This window comes from Protobothrops mucrosquamatus, unplaced genomic scaffold (assembly GCF_001527695.2).
Source record: "Protobothrops mucrosquamatus isolate PMUCROS unplaced genomic scaffold, P.Mucros_1.0 scaffold2326, whole genome shotgun sequence".
NCBI lineage: Eukaryota > Metazoa > Chordata > Lepidosauria > Squamata > Viperidae > Protobothrops > Protobothrops mucrosquamatus.
In genome coordinates, this window is record NW_015388409.1 from 22,091 (window position 1) to 37,602 (window position 15,512).

At 44.6% G+C, this 15,512-nt stretch overlaps 1 protein-coding gene across 1 annotated transcript in view; it reads left to right on the forward strand.

Annotated features, from left to right (window-relative positions):
- The window catches only part of CNTRL (centriolin), a 34,218-nt gene extending 18,974 nt beyond the window's left edge, over window positions 1-15,244 (forward strand). The window contains exons 25-44 of the mRNA XM_029285834.1: window positions 372-612; window positions 1,114-1,306; window positions 1,912-2,042; window positions 2,786-2,926; window positions 3,148-3,274; window positions 3,709-3,873; window positions 4,190-4,349; window positions 4,463-4,578; window positions 5,515-5,732; window positions 6,606-6,763; window positions 6,915-6,988; window positions 7,962-8,150; window positions 8,974-9,199; window positions 9,870-10,075; window positions 10,934-11,074; window positions 12,180-12,455; window positions 12,958-13,020; window positions 13,602-13,811; window positions 14,336-14,427; window positions 15,001-15,244. Coding sequence (XP_029141667.1) covers window positions 372-612; window positions 1,114-1,306; window positions 1,912-2,042; window positions 2,786-2,926; window positions 3,148-3,274; window positions 3,709-3,873; window positions 4,190-4,349; window positions 4,463-4,578; window positions 5,515-5,732; window positions 6,606-6,763; window positions 6,915-6,988; window positions 7,962-8,150; window positions 8,974-9,199; window positions 9,870-10,075; window positions 10,934-11,074; window positions 12,180-12,455; window positions 12,958-13,020; window positions 13,602-13,811; window positions 14,336-14,413 — 3,113 coding nt within the window. The 3' untranslated portion in view covers window positions 14,414-14,427; window positions 15,001-15,244. The remainder of the gene's footprint in view (window positions 1-371; window positions 613-1,113; window positions 1,307-1,911; window positions 2,043-2,785; window positions 2,927-3,147; window positions 3,275-3,708; window positions 3,874-4,189; window positions 4,350-4,462; window positions 4,579-5,514; window positions 5,733-6,605; window positions 6,764-6,914; window positions 6,989-7,961; window positions 8,151-8,973; window positions 9,200-9,869; window positions 10,076-10,933; window positions 11,075-12,179; window positions 12,456-12,957; window positions 13,021-13,601; window positions 13,812-14,335; window positions 14,428-15,000) is intronic.
- Window positions 15,245-15,512: the final 268 nt, after the last annotated feature.

Consider the following 15,512-nt stretch of genomic DNA (forward strand, 5'->3'; position numbering starts at 1 on the left):
TTGAGCCTTTGAGTTTTGGAACATAGAATAATAGTTGGAAGGGAGCTTGGAGATCTTCCTGTCCACCCCCCTGTTTGAGCAGGAGACCCTATCCCACTCCAGACCAATGGCTGTTCACTCTCTGCTTAAAAATCTCCAGTGTTGGAGCACCCAAAACTTCGGAAGGCAAGCTGCTCCATTGATTGCTCTCACCGTTAGGAAATTTCTCCTTAGTTCTGAGTTGCTTCTCTCCTTCATTAGTTTCCATCCGTTGCTTTTTGTCCTGCCTTCCGGTGCTTTGGAGAATAGTTTGACCACCTCATCTTTGGAGGAACCCCTCAAATATTGGAACACTGCTATCATATCTCCTCCAATTGGATGGGGAGACAGAGGCTCTAATGACGCCTTTGGTCTCCATCTTTGGCAGGAAAATGATATCATAAGGCTAGAAGACAGCATAGAGGCGCTGAGGTCTCAGCGACACCAAGAGGGGTCCGCAAGGACTTCTCGTGAACCCAATAACGAGACGGAAGAGCTGAACCAGGGCATACAGGACTTGTTGACGGAGAAAGAAGAGCTTGAATACCAAGTGGCTGAGCTGCGGCGGGTAGCCCAGAAGAGATATAAGCGCAGGTGAGCAATCCTTTAACGACAACAAAAGGTTTACTCTGGGTGGAATGTCGTGGCACTTTTTATTCCGTTAAGCAAGAAGGAGCTAGGAGATACCGTTTCACAAGTTTTTCCTGTGACGCTCCTGTGATATGTAGAGCAAATCTGGAGAACTTTATCAATCTCATATAACTATTTATTAAATGAATAGCTTGGTTTTCCTTGCAGAACTCTGGATTGTTTACCCTTAAAACTGGTGCTTAAGGGATGACAACAATTTAGATAAGGATGAGAGCAGAAAACCAGGGATATTTCTGGCTGACAGTCTTCCTTCCTTCCTTCCTTCCTTCCTTCCTTCCTTCCTTCCTTCCTTCCTTCCTTCCTTCCTTCCTCTTTCTTTCTTTCTTTCTTTCTTTCTTTCTTTCTTTCTTTCTTTCTTTCTTTCTTTCTTTCTTACTTTCTTTCTTTCTTTCTTTCTTTCTTTCTTTCTTTCTTTCTTTCTTTCTTTCTTTCTCTCTGCTGTAGAGATTTTATTGAAGGGCGTGGGGACGCCCTGACTGCCGAGCTGGAATTGGAAGATTCGATCCACTGCCATGAAAATATCATGGACGAAATTGAATGCGTGGAAAAGACGCTTCTGAAGCGACGGGCAGAACTCAGGGAGGCAGACTGTCTTCTGGCCGAAGCTGAAACGGAGCTCGAAAACACTCGAGGAAAGGTAAATTTTTTAAATTAAAAAAAAAAAAGTATATATGTTTTTTTAAATTAAAAGCTGATGGCCAAGTCACGTATAGAGCATACTCGCAGGTATTTCCAATTCTCCGTTTGGAAATACAGCCTGTCTTTTTAAAGAGGTCATTTAAAAAATGCAGGTATAGTCCTCAATTTACCACCGTTCGTTTAGCGACTCAAGTTACAACGGCGCTGAAAAAAGTGCAGCATCCCCCGTGGTCATGTGATCAAAATTCAGATGCTGGGCAACTGACTCCTGATGGTCACAGGATCTCCTTTTGCAACCTTCTGACAAAGTCCAGGTGGAAGCCAGATTCACTTAACAACCATGTCACTAACTGCAGTGATTCACTTAACAACCGTGGTAGGAAAATGGAGCAAAACCCATTTAACTACTGCCTCACTTAGCAACAGAAATTTTGGGCTCAGTTTTTGATCCTAAGTTGAGGACGGATTGTAGCTGTGATCTAAAATACCTGTTAGCGAATTCCCCCTCCTGCTTGTCCTATTTCTTACTCAGCCCTTCCAAGGGCTGAATAATGGAATTATTCTTCTTTGACTAGTCACAGATCTGTTTATTTCCCCTTCCAGACCAAAGACACTCTTCAGAAATATAACAGCGCTAAGCAACATTTGTCTCGGACAGAGAAAGACGCTGAGGAGCTTGAACGACGGGCCCGGGAGACGGCTGTGAGGCTTGTGAAAGCAGATCAGGAGTTCAGGTGAACTTAAGTGACTTTAAGCTCACATTCTTCACCCCAACCAAAACAGGGCCCTGTGGTGACTCAGGAGACTGGGAACAGAGCAGGCACACAGAGTACTTGCTCTTGATTCAACGAACAGCCTTGTTTGCTTTTACGGGCGTGTAACAGTTGCTGTGGGAGAAGAATCGGTGCGGCAGGCAGCCTGTATATTTATGCACACCCACCTTCCTGAACCTGCAATCAATTTAATTGCTTTGATCAATGGGCTGCTCTTCTCCGTATTTACTTGGCTTTCATTATTATTGAACGACGGTGTTGATTTCAGTGCCCGTTTAAGCCTTTTATTATAAACCTCTCCCTGAAATCAGCAGAAAGGCATCCCTTAAATGGAACCGCAAGTTCAGCTTCCAAGCACGGATCCTCAACAATCCAAAACAAGGTTGCCCGCGCCCTCAAGGCAGGGCCTGTGAAATCCCCTGGCTTAGCGACGGTTTGTTTGCAGAAGTACAAAGAAGGATAAAAAAATATGAAAAAGAGAATAAAAAGATGGGATCAAACCCACTTCCTAACGCCCACTCAGGAAACGATAAAAGCTCAAACATTATCTGGTTTTGTGTGTGTGGTTTCCATTAGATACACGGATCCTAGAATCTGCCCATTGGGCATTTAGGTTTAGCTCGTGATTTAAAAAATAAACCCCCCCGAAAGAATCGATTTTCACAAGCACGCAGTCGAGAAATCTTTTGGTGATTGCCTTTCAGATTGCTTCAAGCCGATGCCCTGGATTTGGAACAGCACAAGATGGAACAAGAAGGAATTCTGAAAGAAATCAACCAAATTGTATCGGCGAAAGATTCTGAATTTCAAGTCTTGAGCCAGAAGATAGAAATATTGACTGAGAGGTATTTTTGACTGGTGCATCTGATGGACATCAAACCTCCATCACCTCCATCTTTTTTTTTTACTTTTCACCGTAGTCTCAAACATGCCTTTCTCTGAAAAGGCACCGCAGTGCCTTTTGGGAGTGAGTAGACAGCCAACTCGAGCTGAACCATTTTAGCAAATAGGCTGGCTCCTTCTCCCTCTCCGAAATAAATACGTTTCGGTTTTCATTCTTTTCCAGCCTTCAGAAGCTGCAAACCGACATCCAGGTTGCAGGAGGCAATGAAGATCACCACCTTCAGATCCTTAAAGAAGCAGAGGACATCCTTCTGAGCAAAAAGCACGACCTGGAGAGGTTGAAAGATCAGGTGGGTGGAATCCTTCCTGATCCACATTTCCCAGAATATTCTGAGCTAGCCCTTGGACGCAGCCAGATAGAAAACTGGGAAAGCCTGGCTTCGTAACCAGAGGGAGTTTATTATCCACGAATACCAGCGCAACTCTGGCTAGTATTTTAAATGTACAAAGAGCCACACGGGGCCTTATCGCCGTCTGACCAGCAGCTCAACCAATGAGCTGGTTTGAGTTTTGGAAAGTCATGAGTAATCAGGGAGCTCCTGTGCTGCTACAGAATGCGGTTAGCCCATCTTGCCATCCAGGACAGGTAAAGAAAGAAAGAAAGAAAGAAAGAAGGAAGGAAGGAAGGAAGGAAGGAAGGAAGGAAGGAGCTTGGATTGCCCTGAAGTCTGCTAAATAAAGACTTGATTTGTTCTGCACCTGAACGCTTTCTCGTTTTTGGCAGACTGCCGTACAGCAGCATGAGCTACACGCGGTGGGCAGATTGCTTGATCAGAAAAGGGCCGAGATGCGCCTCCTCCAAGACAGCATTGCTGAGAAAAACGCCAACTTTGCAGACGCTCTCAGGGATGGAGAGGCAGAGATAACTGAAAAACGGCAGCTAATAAAGGTTTTGATTCCCCCCCCCCCTCTGGTCACATTACAGCTTTTTTTTAGAGGTTTGTTTTCAATTGCTTGGAAATCTTATTCAGAAAGTCTCTGTCAGGTTTTGTCCGTTTGGACTATTCTGTTGTTTTTCACGTGATCCTATTTTTTTGAGAACTGTTTTAATTCAGCGTTCCCCATTGAGAAAGTAAAGCTACCCTCAGGTGTGCTGGTAGCTCTGGTGTTGCCAGCACTCGATCTGAATGGAGCTGCTTGTTGCTTGTTGCTTGTTGCTTGTTTCCAAAACAAACCCTTCCATTCTTTCTTCGTTCTTTCCCTAGGAAACGAAGACTTTTCTAGAAGACCTGAGTGTTCAAAAGGGAGAACTCAACGCCCAGCTAAGTGAGAAAAGATCCCAGCTTTCTCTCGTAATGCAGAATATCCGAAAAGAAGAAACAAAGCTACAGGATATCTTGGGGCTGATAAAGCAGCATAAGACAGGTTTGGCTTGAAAAAAAGAAAAAAAGAAATTGTAGCTACGTCTGTAGCTTTCTGTATATACCTACCAACATTTACTTAAATGGTCTTATGTGCTCTTTTCTGTCGTTCCTTAGAACTGAAGCACATGCTGGAAACGGCCCACCTGGGAAAAGAGGAGCTCGAAAGCCTGAAGTTTCAGCATAACCAAAAGACAAACGAGTTGGACAAAATTGAAAGATTGATTCTGGAGGTAAAAGAAGCCACATTTTGTAGCTATGGTTCAACTTAGGAAGCTCTGCCTTAGGAGAAAGTGGCACCTCTGCTGATGCAGGCAGGGCAAGCTGTTGTACATAAACGGCGATCAATCCCCACGTTCACCCTGGCCCTGATGGTGTTACCTTGTTGGGTAATGAAACGTCTGCAAGTGAACAAGTTAAGAGAGCACAGTGTGTGAATTTATATTTCCTACTTTATCATTTTCGTGGATATTTGGGTGATGTGTTTTTTATTTTATGGTTTTGATTTTTAGTCATCCAGAATCTTGGGAATGGGCTCTCTCTCTCTCTCTCTCTCCCTCTCTCTCTCTCTCTCTCTCTCTCTCTCTCTCTCTCTCTCTCTCTCTCTCTCTCTCTGTGTGTGTGTGTGTCTCTCTCTCTGTGTGTGTGTGTGTCTCTCTCTCTCTCTCTCTCTCTCTCTCTCTCTCTCTCTCTCTCATCATAACCCCCCCCCCGAGATTAGACTGGCCCCCACTCTGACACTCTTTAAGAAGGCACTGAAGACCTGGTTCTGCCAGCGGGCCTGGGGAACCCAGAGCGGGATGGAGCCCATTAAATGGCTAGTTTGAATGTGTGTTGTGGCTGGGGTGGGGGTTATTATTTTATTATTTTATATTCTTTTTACATCTGTGTATGCCACCTTGAGTGGCCACGTGCAAGCAGGCGGCAATATAAATTTTCTAAATAAGTAAATAAAGACAAATTAGGTAAATAATACTAGGGGGATGTGTTTGTTATCTTATTTTATGGTTTTTGGTTTCTAGTCACCCGGAATCTTGGGAATGGGCAGCCTACAAATTAAGTAATTAGTAATAATAATGAGCTTGCCCTGTCATGCAGCAGTGAGGGTGCAGTGATGGGGAAGTTAAACTTTGGGCAGCCGTCTTCATGCGGGTGTTTTTAAACCCCAGGAGAAGCTGGAACTGGAGAACCTCCAGCAGGCATCCCAGCGCCAGCGAGGGGAGGTGGAGCACCAGAGGCAGCTTCTCCAGGAGGCTCAGCGGGAAGCCGAGCGGCAGACCTCTCAGCTCCATCTTCTGCAGAACCGCGTCAAGGCCCTGAATGATGAGAAGCGACAGCTGGAGGCCAGGTGTGAAAGCCTGGAGGACAAATTCACCCAGAGCAAAAGGTGAGGATGGAGGTTTGGAGAGAGGCGTCTTCTTAAAAGGCTGATCTTAGCAAATAAATAATAATAATAGTCCAAAACGTGTGGAAGAGATCGTTTTATAGGAACTTACACAGTCTTATTTGAAAGTGTCATCTTTCTATTTTTCCCACGGCATGAGAGAAACTAATGGAACCGCCGGTTTTCCTTCCGTGTGAAATGGACAACTAGTAGATTCCTTCTTTGGGCCCAACGATATCGTAGGGGTAGACTTGGGAAGGTTTTCTGTAACACACTTTCCTAATACTATCAACCTAAGAGGGGGGGAAGGCATTTAAGAAATCTTGATTAGTAGAGGAGAGTAGTCTGTTAAAACAATAAAAATAATTAATATTCACTCTTCCACACCAGGGGTCTTCGAACTTGGCCCTTTTATGACTTGTGGACTTCCAGAATTCCTCAGCCAGTATGCTGAGTTGAAGTCCACAAGTCATAAAAGGGCCAAGTTCGAAGACCCCTGTTCCACACCATCCCTGACGAATCATATATCACCTGCTAATAACTTCGACCGTCTGCGAAATGAAACAGGCTGGTTTCATATTCAGTTCTTAGCAGTCCACCAAGCTGCACCTGCCTCTCTGCTTTAATTTCGGGAAGAGAATCCCAAAGACAGCTGGACTTTGTTTTTCCCTGAACACATTTCGCTTCTCATCCAAGAAGCTTCTTCGGTTCTTCTTCTTCAGAAGTGAAGAAGCTTCCGGGATGAGAAGCGAAACGTCTTCAAAAGAAGTCCAGTTGCCTTTTTGAAAAAGCATCTTTGGGACAATCGTAACCTGGATGATTGAGAGTCTCCATGGACATTTGTGAAGTTGAACTTGTGGCTTTCTCTTTTGGCAGAACCTTAGCCTCCACAGAAGATAACAATAAAAATATCCTTGCCAGCACGGAGAAGTCTGTACTGGATTTCCAAAAATTGCAGTTTGAAATCGACGAGCTTCACAACCAGAAAATAGCTCTGAATAAAGATATCGCTGAGCTGCAGAAGCATTTTCACGGTACGGGAAACTTTTGCGGTTGTTTTGCATATAGATGAGTGTCTTGTGTAGGATAAAACACCATTCAGAAGACGATCTTTTTTTATCAACCTTTCTATTTTTCTTTCGATTGGCCTCTTCCGCAAAATATCGCCATTATTTTCCCCTTTAGGAAAAAAGGAGGAATTGGACGTTTTGAAGACGGAACTGAACGACGCCAGGCGTTATCTTCAGCTGTTGGAGCAGGTGAGCTTTGTTTAGATTGACTGTTCTGTGTTAAGGATGGGGAAATGTATTGCAGCCAGGAGCCAGTCCCCCAAGGATGCAAAGATCAGGGCAAAGATATAAATACTTCAGCCCAAAATCAGACTGCTGACATGGTTCCGAAAAGAAGTAACTTTTCAAAGAACTTTGAGGCTTAATTACCTTAAAGAATCCTTTAATAGATTACATGCTTCGGCACGAACAATAGAAAGCCAAAAACTGAAACCCCCACCACCCAAGCACTTGTGACAAAGCACAACTCCCTCCCTCCTTTCACAGTCATCAATCATATGCTCCAATTAATTTGAAGTGTGAGTCGCTCCCCCCCTATTCTCTGCTATTGCGCTCTGCTGTTACGCTGACCTTGGCTGTGCTATGCTAAGATAATGTTATTATTCACTGGCATTCCTCCCCACTCACACGGTTAGTAATGTCTGCTTTAACCCTTGAAGTGATATGTAGGCTAAATAAGATATGTTTGCTTCTTCACATATGGCAAGCAAGAACATCCAATGTTAGCAGACTTGACAACTGCTAAATGAAGGCATGGTTTTCTACTGGAAACCCAAAGGGAGAAAAGAAAGCCTATTTGCAATTTTTTGGTCCTGAGAGCTACACCCGGATTTATCTGTAGCAAGGGCCTACTTTGTAGGCTTCTGAGATAACCCCACCAAAGGGTTTGATCAGCAACATTAACGAGCATCTTAAATCTTTCTTTTTCTTTTTTTTAATATAAATTTTATTAGTTTTAATGGGGTTAGGGATAAAATGGGGTCGGGATTAGGGTTGGGATTGGGGTTTTCCAAGGTAACATTTTCAATATTTAGCAAACAGCATATTATCTGGGTACATGCATTTAACTAAGCATAATAGATGTAGTTAATTATCATAAACAGTATTAATTAATCGCTCAGTAGCCGCCTTCTTAAATCTTTCTCTTTCAACTCTTCGCCAGGACGTGAAAGAGGCCGCCGAGGAAAAGCAGCAGCTTCTCCAAGAGCAGAAGGTCCTAAAAGACACCCTCCACGAGTCTTCCAGGAAGTGCAAGGAGACCCAAGAAGCCCAGAGGGAAACGGAAAACCGGCTACACCAACTCAGCAAGGAGCTTAAGGAACAGGAGCTGAAACAGGCCAAACAAGAGACGGTACATTCGTCTTTTTTTCCATTTGGGTTTTCACTGATCTGCTGGCTGAATTCTTTCTTTTTTGAAGACGAACGAAAAATGGGGGGAAAAACTGGAAAGGTTGATTCTGGAGGTAAAAAGAAGCCATGATTGTTCTCGGATCGGTGATTCAGTAGCTTCTCCGTACCACAAATTCTCTGTAAGCCCAGTTGTTTAGAATTTACAAGAGTTTGGTCGTTATTTATTTAAATCGCACCCCGCCTTTATTATTTTGCAAATAACTCAAGGCAGTGAACATATTCTACATGCTTTCCTCCTCCTGTTTTTCCCACAACAACAAGCCTCTGAAAGCTGAGTTGGTCTGAGAAAGAAGGACCGGTCCATAGTCACCCAGCGGCTTTCATGGCTAAGGCAGGATTGGAACTCACCGTCTCCTGCTTTCTATCTTAGATGCTTTAATCACTAGACCAGGGATAGGCAACGTTGGCTCTTTTATGACTCGTGGACTTCAACTCCCAGAATTCCTGAGCCAGCATGGCTGGCTCAGGAATTCTGGGAGTTGAAGTCCACGAGTCATAAAAAGAGCCAAGGTTGCCTACCCCTGCACTAGACCAAACGAGTTATTAATGTTGTCAACCAAGAGGCATTTTAAAAGGAAAACAGGCCAGATTTTTTTTTTTTTAAAAAAAATGTACGATTCATATTGTGCCAAATACCTTGCAGCAGGAGGAGAATTTGGGCCAGTAGTTTTATGCCGTCGAGAGAGAAAAACCAGACCGTTCACCCATCCCAGTGACCTCTTCTCCCAGCCTTGCTTAACTCTCGATGGGTTGGTTTCATCCAGGTCCTTCAACATCTCGGGGAAGACGTCCTGCACGAAGAAAGAAAGTTGGCAGAGTGCGCAGACAGACTGAGGAACCAGAAACAGCAGCTGGAACAAGAGCTGGTAGAGCAGCAGGGTCACCTGGCGCAAGCTGTGGCCAAGGTCCAAGAGATGGAAGAACGGATCCGGAAGCTCCAGAAGGGGGAATCCCACGTTTCAGCTCTTGAAGAAAAACTCCACAAAGCCAGTGAGTGGTATTTAAAGCTGGGAACACTGATGTATGTTCATGGGAAATGCATCTCCATTGAATAAGAAATTCAGCGTGATGTTTCAGCTAAGAATGAGGGAGATCAAGATTCAAGTTCCAAGCTCAGTAGTTGTACAGTTCAGCTGGAGTTTTAGCCATTAAAAACATTCCCTTTGTAACATCCTTTTAAATACTCTGAGTTCGCTGCAATGAGAATAGCATTTAGATATTATCAATTCTGCAGGATCCAATCTGAATCAGTCAGCTTTTGGGCTTGTGCTGGAGCCCATCCTCAGAGAACTTCACTCTCCCCAGAATATGTGCACCGGAATTTCTACGCGTTGTATTTTTATGGTTGCTGGTTGTGTGTAGCTTTTATTTGTTTAATTATGGGGCAGATGACTGACTATTAAGTCATGAATTGTTGTTTCCTTGTGCTGCCGTGCCCTCAGCTCCCAGGTACCCGATAGGCTGGTGGTAAATCAGCATTCCTGTTGACTAACAAGGGCCCCGTTTCCCAGGCTTCCATCATTTCTCTGGCTGTTTTTGTCCCTGCTCAGCCAACAATCATCGTAAATTCTCCTAGGAACGCCCTTCAGCAGATGAAAAGCAAAGCTGAGGCTCTTGGTAAGGTTGGCTTGGTAACCAAGACCGGCTCCTCTGTTTCCAGGGCATCAGCTCTCCGAAAAAGAACAGAAGCTTCAGGAAAAGATGGGGGAGATTTCCTGCCTGCAAAGAGAACTCCACCTCTCTAGAGCCGAGGAGAGGCTGCTCCAAGATCGGCTCCAAGCAGACCATCTCAAAGCAGAGAAGCAAATTGCAACTTTGAAGGAAACCATCAAGGGTCAAAGGGACCAGCTTGAAAAAGCCCTTCAAGTACGTCGCTGTCTCCCCCGCCCCCAACCTCCAGTTGCTTTCCCATTTTGGGTTGTGGGAGAGAGGGGCCACGGCAAGCAATGAGATAATAATAATAATAATAATAATAATAATAATAATAATAATAATAATAATAATAATAATAATAATAATAATAATAATAATAATAATAATAGTAAAGTTGGAAGGGACCTTGAAGGTCATCTAGTCCAATCCCCTGCTCAGGCGGGAAACCCTATACCATTTCGGACAAATGGCTGTCCAGTCTCTTCTTAAAAACTTCCAGTGTTGGAGCATTCACCGCTTCTGGAGGCAGGTTGTTCCACTGGTTAATTGTTCTCACTGTCAGGAAGTTTCTCCTTAGTTCTAGATTGCTTCTCTCTTTGATTAGTTTCCACCCGTTGCTTCTTAAACACAAGGAGCGGCTGACTCGGCCCCAGTTCTCCCAAACTCTACGAATGCTTGGAAGTGGTTGTAGAATACGCCTTAAATAGCCTTATTCCAACTGCGTAAGGTTCTGGGAAAAGGTGGTTCATTCAAGACCACCTAATGAATTCATAGGACCTCCGTCGGTCATTTCTGGATTTACAATCCAGTTGTCTCTCACAACTCACAACACGGAGCCGTTGGATCCTATCCACGTGGGATGACCTGAAGTAGGGCCAGTATCCTCCAGATGTTCTGGACCAACTCCAATCCAATCCGGTGTGGCCCTCTGGGGCTTATGTGTTTGTGTGTAGCTTTAAATCACTGAAGGTCACAATGGAGCATTCTTCCGGCCCCTCCGTGGAATGTATTTATTCAGATGAAAAGAAAATATATATATATATTCTTCTTCAACTCGCCGCTCTCATTTAGGAACAGAAGCAAGAAAACTACGGCTTGCAGCGAGAAATAACCTCACTGGAACAAGTGGCCCGAGAGAATCACCAGCGGGCCAAGCGGTTGATGAGGGACCTTGGCCGGATCCAAGAGGAGCACGCACAACTCAAATCACAGGTAACACTCTGGAGCCTCCAAATAGCCTCCCCGTTGCCCAGAAAGATAAGTGTCCACTCTTGACCTGCTAGTCAGGAGAATAAACTTCTTACCACAATCTAGAATTAACGTACGAATGACTGCTCCTAGATACAGGATTCACAACCCCTGAGATCTTGGAATAAAGCAAGAGGAAAGGGCTATCAGGGCTCTGGGGGATTGTCCTGCCGGTGTGTAAATTAATACAGGTAGTCCTCAACTTAACAACAGCTCATTTAGTGACCGTTTGATGTTACAACTGGAAAAAGTGACTTACGACCGGTTTTCACACTTAACGACCGTTGCAGCACGCCCACGATGACATGATCATGACCCTTGGCAACTGACTCATATTTATGACCGTGGCAGTGTCCTGGGATGGGATGGCCTTTGTGAAACCCAAAGATTTTAATTGCAAAAGAGACAAATTCAACCTTCTGACTAGCAAGTTCAACTGGGGAACTAGATTCGCTTAACAACCAGGTTGCTCATTTAACAACTGCAGTGATTCGCTTAACAACTGTGGCAGGAACGGTCGTAAAAGGAGGCAAAACTCACTTGACCAATGTCCCAAAGCTGCTTTTTTTTTTCAGGAGGCAACTGGACTTCCTTTTTTTTTCTTTGAATACGTTTAGCTTCTCCTCCAAGAAGCTTCTTCAGCTGGATGAGAAGCGAAACGCCTTCAAAGAAAAACAAAGGAAGTCCAGTTGCCTCTTGAAAAAGCACCTTTGGAACAACCCTGGACCTGGAGGACAGAGAATCTCCATACCGTAGTCACTTGATAAATGTGTTTCCCTTAGCAACAAAAATTTAGGGCTCCGTTGTGGTCGTAAGTTGAGGACTACCTGTAATGACAATGCAAAAGGATTGTAAAACGTGAAAGGACGCCTCATTAAACACAAATCATTAAAGAGCTGCTTCAGCTGTTCACTTTTAATTAGTTGCATCGATTAGATCAACTTGTCCATGGGGCCTTCTGGCCCTTGGGTGCTGAGCCCCCCCCTCCTTCCTCCCAGAATCAGAGAGATGTAAGGCCACTCGGTGCTTCAACATCAGTGTTGAATGACCATTGCGTCTTGTGTCTCAGGTGAAGAACCAGGAGGAGCTGGAGAAACAGCAGAAAGAGCTGAAGGGCACCGTTAAGCTGGTCAGACTGGAAGTGAAGGATAAAATGAGGAACGGCTTGAAGGATCTGAGCCAGTCTCCTCCAGAATTATTGGAGGACAGAGACGCTAACCTGGAAGTGAAGGCAAGACTTTGGAGCGACCTGGAAAGCCTGAAGGAAAACTACCCATTCACTGAAAACAAGGCCAGGATGCCGTACTGGGATGAAAAGCTGGACCTCTCTAAAGTCCACATCACAGTAAGTACGTTAAGAAGCAGAGTTGTACCAAGGATCAGAGCAACGGGCCGCACACACGATACTGTAGCTAGCATGAACGTCCACTTGAAGGAACTTCTGCACCTTCCACGCAAGAAAGTTGCACCTAGGTTAGAAATTCATATATCCAAGCAGATTGTTCCCACGTGCAGCTTGCCCAAATCCTTGCCTTTTCCACCATTCTCCCATTGTCATTTTTTTTTTTTTTTTTGGCTACTCACAGTCCAGGTTTCATTTCTAATCTAAAAATGAGATCTAGGAGTTCGGGTTTAAATCTCTGCCTTGTAAGCACGAGTCCACATTTAAAGTACCTGCATGATAGCTATTGTATCACTGGGTTTGCTACACATGATAGTTAACACCTAGTTTTACCCCACATTCCACCCCGAATGAGTGTGAAGGGATGTCACGAGGCGCCTTCTTTTTCCTCTCAAGTTACCTGCCAAGGATTCTTCTCTTCATCAATCCTTTTTTTTCTCCCAAGGACGAACAGTGGCGTGGAAAAGTACGCCGGGAAGAACTGCAACACCACGAAGATCGTCTCAAGGTAGTGACGATTCGTATGTACGGCTACCAGACTTTTGCTTGGGATGGGGAATAGAACCAGGTCGTCCTCAACTTGGAACGGTTCATTCAGTGACCGTTCAAAGCGAGGGCACTGGAAGAAAGTGACATACGACCGTTTTTTTTTACACTTGCAGCTTCCCCTGGTAACGTGTTCACATTTCAGACACGCGGCAGCTGGCTCATATTTGTGACGGTTGCACTGTCCCCTTTTGCGGCCTCCTGCTCGGCCAAGTCAACGGGGAAGCCAGATTCACTTAACAACGGGGTTACTAACTTATCAACTCCAATGATTCGCTTAACAGCTATGGCGAGGCAGGCCGTAAAATGGGGCAAAACTCAAACTTGACAAATGTCTCACTTAGAAATTTGGGGCTCCATCGGTGGTCGCTAAGTCGAGGGCTACCTGTAGCCCTTGGGAGAATAAAACCCTTGCTTTAAATTTAGAAGGTCACTTCTGGATTAATCCAGAGCGAGTGGCAGAGACCCTCCTGCTCTGGTGGTCCTCTGCCCTAAGCAGACCAGATCTCCCTCGCTGATTTAACGTGGAACCTCTCCATCCAGGCTCAACTCCGGCAGTGCATGTCAAAGCAAGTGGAGGCCTTAATTAAAGGGAAGCAGGAGACCGAGGGCACCCTGCACAGTCTGAAGAGACAAGTCGATGCCCTGGACGAGCTGGTCAGCAGCAGCTCTACCGATTCCTTGTTTCCGTCCTTAAACTCATCGGGATTCACAGATTCTCTGCGCCAAGAGCCAAGCCTGGCAAAGATTCAGGTACGATTTGCCCGACAACCTGGTTTTCTTAACTAGCGTTTGCACGGGACGATCTTTACAGCAACACACATCGAATGTCTTACCCTGTTAAGCCTGGATCCAAACTGTCCTTTCTCATGAATGTCCTCGTGGCCTTTTTTAAAGCATCCCTATACTGTCTTCACTCTGAAACAGCTTTAATAGAGCAGCATTAAACATAACAGCACTTTGAGAATCATTTTTAACAGGTCAGCAGCCAGCGTTGTTTTACGCCCTGGAATATTTGCAAGGTACCAACTTGGGGAAAGATTTAAAGCCTTCTTTCTCGGAGTGGCTGGAGGCGGGTTACGCTCCGCACGGTGAATATGTTCACTTTGGAAAATTTAATGAACCTGCCTTGATTGTGTACATGAAAGTATTAGAAATCAGTTTAAAGTGTTTTCTCCTTAAAGAGAACTTCAGCCTGCGTAGGACTTTTATAAAATCAAAAACCGTACCGACAGCACTGTTTAGTTAAGGTTTTGGGTTTTTTTTTCTCTCTCTAGTCCACCAGATCCCCTTCTCCCTGGACCACTGCAGATGCTTCAGCCCAGTCTAAAGTGATTTATCAGTACAAGACATAGTTTCAACAAAGAAGGTGAGAGGCGGGAGACCAACCAGGTTATGAATAGTTTTAAACATGGGTTGACCAATTAGAAGACTTAAGTCACAGTTTACGTATATTCCTTCTTCGTAGCGTGACAAAGGTTTTTTTTTTTACTGTGGTCAAGAAAAGATCTTAAAAATCCATTGTGGCCCTGGACAGTTATTGCAGTCACCAGCTACAAAACTGCTCCAGATTATAGGTAGTCCTCAACTTACAACAGTCCATTTAGTGACTGTTCAAAATTACAACAGCACTGAAGTGGCTTGTGATCGGTTTTTCACGCTTACGACCGTTGCAGCATCCCCAGGGTCACGTGATCAAAATTCGGATGCTTGGCAACTGACTCGCATTTATGACGGTCGCAGCGTCCCGGGGTCACGTGACCCCCTCTATATTCAAAGCCTGGTTGTCTGTTCCAAGCCAAAATGCTGCTTCCTTAGAACTAATAGATTATGAATAAAATGACACAAGTTGTCACGAGGAATTGCGAAGGGGAGGGAAGGGGTGCCTATAACTTGCTGCTTGGGACTTAAAAATTGTTTTGTTTTGTTTTTGGGTTGACAGAGACAAAGACTGTGCAAAAATGGGGTTTGCGAAGCCTGTGCCAATTGGATGTGAAGAATTATGAAGACTACCTCATTTATTTACGAGTTTAAAGGTCTTTTGAGTCACCTCACCTGTCCTCAGTTTCCGCATCTCTACAGCAGAATTCTGCCGTAGTGAAAGCAACGTCAAGGTGTTTTGTATTCCCTTTGGCGTGGAGGCGATTCTAGGAAGAGGTGTGTCTTTCGCGCTTTTTACATTTCTTTTTAACCACCGTTTAGCAAAGCGGCTTTTTACGGGATAAAATATTTTGTGAATAAATTTTTTTTGTACAAAACGGTTCGAGCTTTTCGAGTGTTCCTGCTCGATAGCCCGTAGAGGATGGCAGCGACATTTTAAATGTCTCCAAGTCTCTTCTCTCTTTTATTCAGACAGCATAATAATTCTCAACATAGGAAACCCATTTGTCTGAAATGGTGTTAGGGTTTCCTGCCTGAGCAGGGGGTTGGACTAGATGACCTCCAAGGTCCCTT